The sequence below is a fragment of the Tupaia chinensis genome, unplaced genomic scaffold (assembly GCF_000334495.1).
Source record: "Tupaia chinensis unplaced genomic scaffold, TupChi_1.0 Scaffold144472_1, whole genome shotgun sequence".
In the NCBI taxonomy this organism is placed as follows: domain Eukaryota; kingdom Metazoa; phylum Chordata; class Mammalia; order Scandentia; family Tupaiidae; genus Tupaia; species Tupaia belangeri.
In genome coordinates this window covers 508,068-511,644 of record NW_006204331.1, presented here as the reverse complement: position 1 = coordinate 511,644, position 3,577 = coordinate 508,068, and the positions used below count along the sequence as shown (strand labels likewise).

Sequence of the window (3,577 nt, the reverse complement as noted above, 5' to 3'; positions counted from 1 at the left end):
GCTCCGGTCCCGGCGGCCCCAGAGAGTGGAGTGGCGATGTCCTACCTGACGTGGGCCGGGTGTCTCTGTCCCCGGCTCAGGAGTGGGCAGCCAGGCACGTGGGTAAGTGGCGGTGTAGGTCCTTGCTCTGCCCAAGGCTGCGCCGACCCGCGAGGTGGCACTGCTCACACATGGGGCGTGCGGAGTCGGTGTGCTGTCCGGGCTCTTAGCTGCGTCTCCCTCTTCTTGCCCAGCGCGGACGGGGACTTCGCGGTCACGCACCTGACCAAGGCCCACCTGTTCTACGACGGGCGAGTGCAGTGGACACCCCCGGCCATCTACAAGAGCTCCTGCAGCATCGATGTCACCTTCTTCCCCTTCGACCAGCAGAACTGCACCATGAAGTTCGGCTCCTGGACCTACGACAAGGCCAAGATCGACCTGGTGAGCATGCACCGCCGCGTGGACCAGTTGGACTTCTGGGAGAGCGGCGAGTGGGTCATCGTGGACGCCGTGGGCACCTACAACACCCGCAAGTACGAGTGCTGCGCGGAGGTGTACCCCGACATCACCTACGCCTTCGTCATCCGCCGCCTGCCGCTCTTCTACACCATCAACCTCATCATCCCCTGCCTGCTCATCTCCTGCCTCACCGTGCTGGTCTTCTACCTGCCGTCCGAGTGCGGCGAGAAGGTCACGCTGTGCATCTCGGTGCTGCTCTCGCTCACCGTCTTCCTGCTGCTCATCACCGAGATCATCCCGTCCACCTCGCTGGTCATCCCGCTCATCGGCGAGTACCTGCTGTTCACCATGATCTTCGTGACCCTGTCCATCGTCATCACCGTCTTCGTCCTCAACGTGCACCACCGCTCCCCGCGCACGCACACCATGCCCGCCTGGGTGCGCAGGGTCTTCCTGGACGTCGTGCCGCGCCTGCTCTTCATGAAGCGGCCGTCTGTGGTCAAGGTCAACTGCCGGCGGCTCATTGAGTCCATGCACAAGATGGCCAGCGCCCCGCGCTTCTGGCCCGAGCCCGAGGGCGTCCGTGGCTGCGGCCTGCCGCCCTCCCCTACCTTCTGCGTGCCCCTGGATGTCCCAGGTGAGCCGCAGACAGCCTGCGAGTCTCCCCTTTCCGCCCGGGTCCCAGCTCTGCAGCCATCCGAGGCCCCAGCCTCCAGTCCCTGCCCCTCGCCCAGCAGCACCGGCACCCCAGGGCTCACCAAAGCCAGGTCTCTGAGTGTCCAGCATGTGCCCAGCCTCGGTCATGCAGCAGAGGGCGGGGTCCGGTGCCGCTCCCGGAGTATCCAGTACTGCACTCCCCGGGACACCGCCACCTCCACGACTGATGGTTCTCGGGCCTCTCAGAAGGCCCCGTCGGCCGAGCTCCCACCGCCAGACCAGCCCTCCCCGTGCAAGTGTGCGTGCAAGAAGGAGCAGCCCACGGCCTCCGCAGACGCCTCACACACAGCCCTGCCCCGGCACCCGCCCTTGTCGCCAGCCCTGACGCGGGCAGTGGAGGGCGTCCAGTACGTTGCCGACCACCTCAAGGCAGAGGACACAGACTTCTCCGTAAGTCTCCTCCTGAGCACGCCGGCCTACCCAATGAGTGGTCTGTGGGCCCAGTCTGCCCTGTGCAGCAGGGTCCTCCGGGCACCGCCTCTTCCCACCTCCCACCTGGCCGCAGGTCCTGGGGCTGAGCTGGGGCTAAGGGAACAGGCCGTGCCTCCCTTCGGGGCCTCAGGACACTGCGCCTCAGCCGGCAGGGCAGGGCAAGGGGCTGCTGGCTCCGTCTTCCTGCATGGCACGAGGGCTTTCCTGAGGCGCCTGGCGCTGGCTGCGGGGACTTCTGCTTGGCAGTGCCCTTGTGTCAGGCAGGCCCACACGCCTTCCCCAGAGGCAGAGGGCTGCAGCCGCAGTGTCTCCCCAGCGAGCTCCTGCATGACCCGCAGGCCCCTCTGGCCCTCTGCACCTATTCTGGCCGGGGTGGGCAGGGCTGAAGGAAGGTGGGACCTCACTGGGAGGAGGGGAGGCTGGAGTCTGGGACCCCTACACCGACCCTGGTCAGCCCCACACTGCAGAAACGGCCGGCACTGTGGACACCAGCCCAGCTGCAAGGCCCCTCCCCGCTTTGGTGAGAAGCAGGTACTCGCTGATGAGCAGGACAGCCAGTGAGGTGGACAGGATGGCCTTGGGGGGGGTGGGCGGGATGATCTGGAGACTTGGGACCCAGAGAGCCAGCCCTCCTCGGTGAGCACGTCTTAGAAAGTGGGGTCCTGGGGCAGCCACCACGCACCCCCAGAGTTCCACGCATCTGCTGCCTGAGTCCTTCAGCTGTGGCATGTCCCCTGCTGAGCACTGGCCACCATGGCACTACCACGAGGCGGCCCTGCACCAGAGGGGATGTGGCACGGTGGGGCTGGGGTCTGGGCCGTGTGCCTGTCCCCCCGGGAAGCAGACGTGCCCCCTGTAGACGTTTGCTGCCTGTCTACCCTCCCTTGGGGCCCACCGCCCCGATGTGCTGCTTCTGCAGTTCAGACTGGCAACAGCCCCCAGCTCAGCACGGCAGAAGAGGGCAAGGGGCCTCCCCTAGTGCTAGCCAGCCAGAGGGAGGGAGCTTGTTCCCCCCTGTCCCCCCGAGAAGTGAGGGGCTGCTCGCCCTGCAGTCAATCCACAGGGTCCCTGAAGATTTCCTGAAATTCAGGATCCCTGAGACACCTGGGGAAGTGGCCCTGGGGTATTGCCATGAACCCCGAAAGCCGGGCTGCCCCCCCCCGGCCATGATGCGGGGGCCGACGGGGCCTCTCGGCGTTTAACCAGGACTGTGATGAAATCAGGCGGCACACCTAGTGGGGCAGGAGGGCCCCGAGCCCTCGGCCTCCCTCACCTGCAGTCCTAGCTCCTGACCTGATTCTGGGTCTCTCAGGGAGGTCCAGGTAGAGGCGGGAGCCGCCACCTGCCCTGGCTCGCTAGGGTCAGCCCTGCCCTCCAGTGCCCTGCCTCGGGTCTCAGGTGAAATGGGGGCAGTCCACAGAGGGCCAGATGAGTGACTGCAGTGGCGTGGGCTCGGTGTGCCTCCTCCACCCTCTGGCAGCGGGTGTCCTGGGCCCTCGCCCTTCACAGGGCTGCCTGTTCCCAGTGCTGCTCCAGCACCGTGGCTGTGTGGCTGTGAACACCTCCCTGGCCAGTGGGCAGGTGGGGCCGTCGGGCCTTGGCATCGCTTTGGGGCCTTGCCCGCCAAGGGGCCCATCATGGGGGCTCAGCATACCCTGCTCCTGGGTGCAACCCCGTGAACGCCCTGCCCCTGGGTGTGCCCCTGTGAACGCCCCGCCCCCGTGAATGTCTGACTTCTGGAAATCAGGGAGGTACAGTGGCCTCCACAATAACCCGAGCTTTGGCACATCCACGCCAAATCTCCACACACAGCTGCCTGGCCCTGGGGCTCCTGCAAAGGAGGCTCGGCCACCCGCTGGCAGGTGTGGTCACGAGGGGAGGCGGTGCCAGACCTCGTCTCCCCTGCTGGCGTGGAGGCCCGGCAGGCTGGGTGAGGTCCGCTCAGTCTGAGTTTCGGATGCTCGTGCACACGCCTGCCGCGAGGTTG

General features: G+C 66.6%; 1 protein-coding gene across 1 annotated transcript in view; it reads left to right on the top strand.

Moving 5' to 3' along the window:
• CHRNA4 (cholinergic receptor nicotinic alpha 4 subunit) overlaps positions 1-3,577 on the top strand; it is a 19,955-nt gene that overhangs the window by 14,687 nt on the left and 1,691 nt on the right. Inside the window, exon 8 of the mRNA XM_027767721.1 lies at positions 448-1,548. Within this exon, the coding sequence (XP_027623522.1) occupies positions 448-1,548 (1,101 nt within the window). The remainder of the gene's footprint in view (positions 1-447; positions 1,549-3,577) is intronic.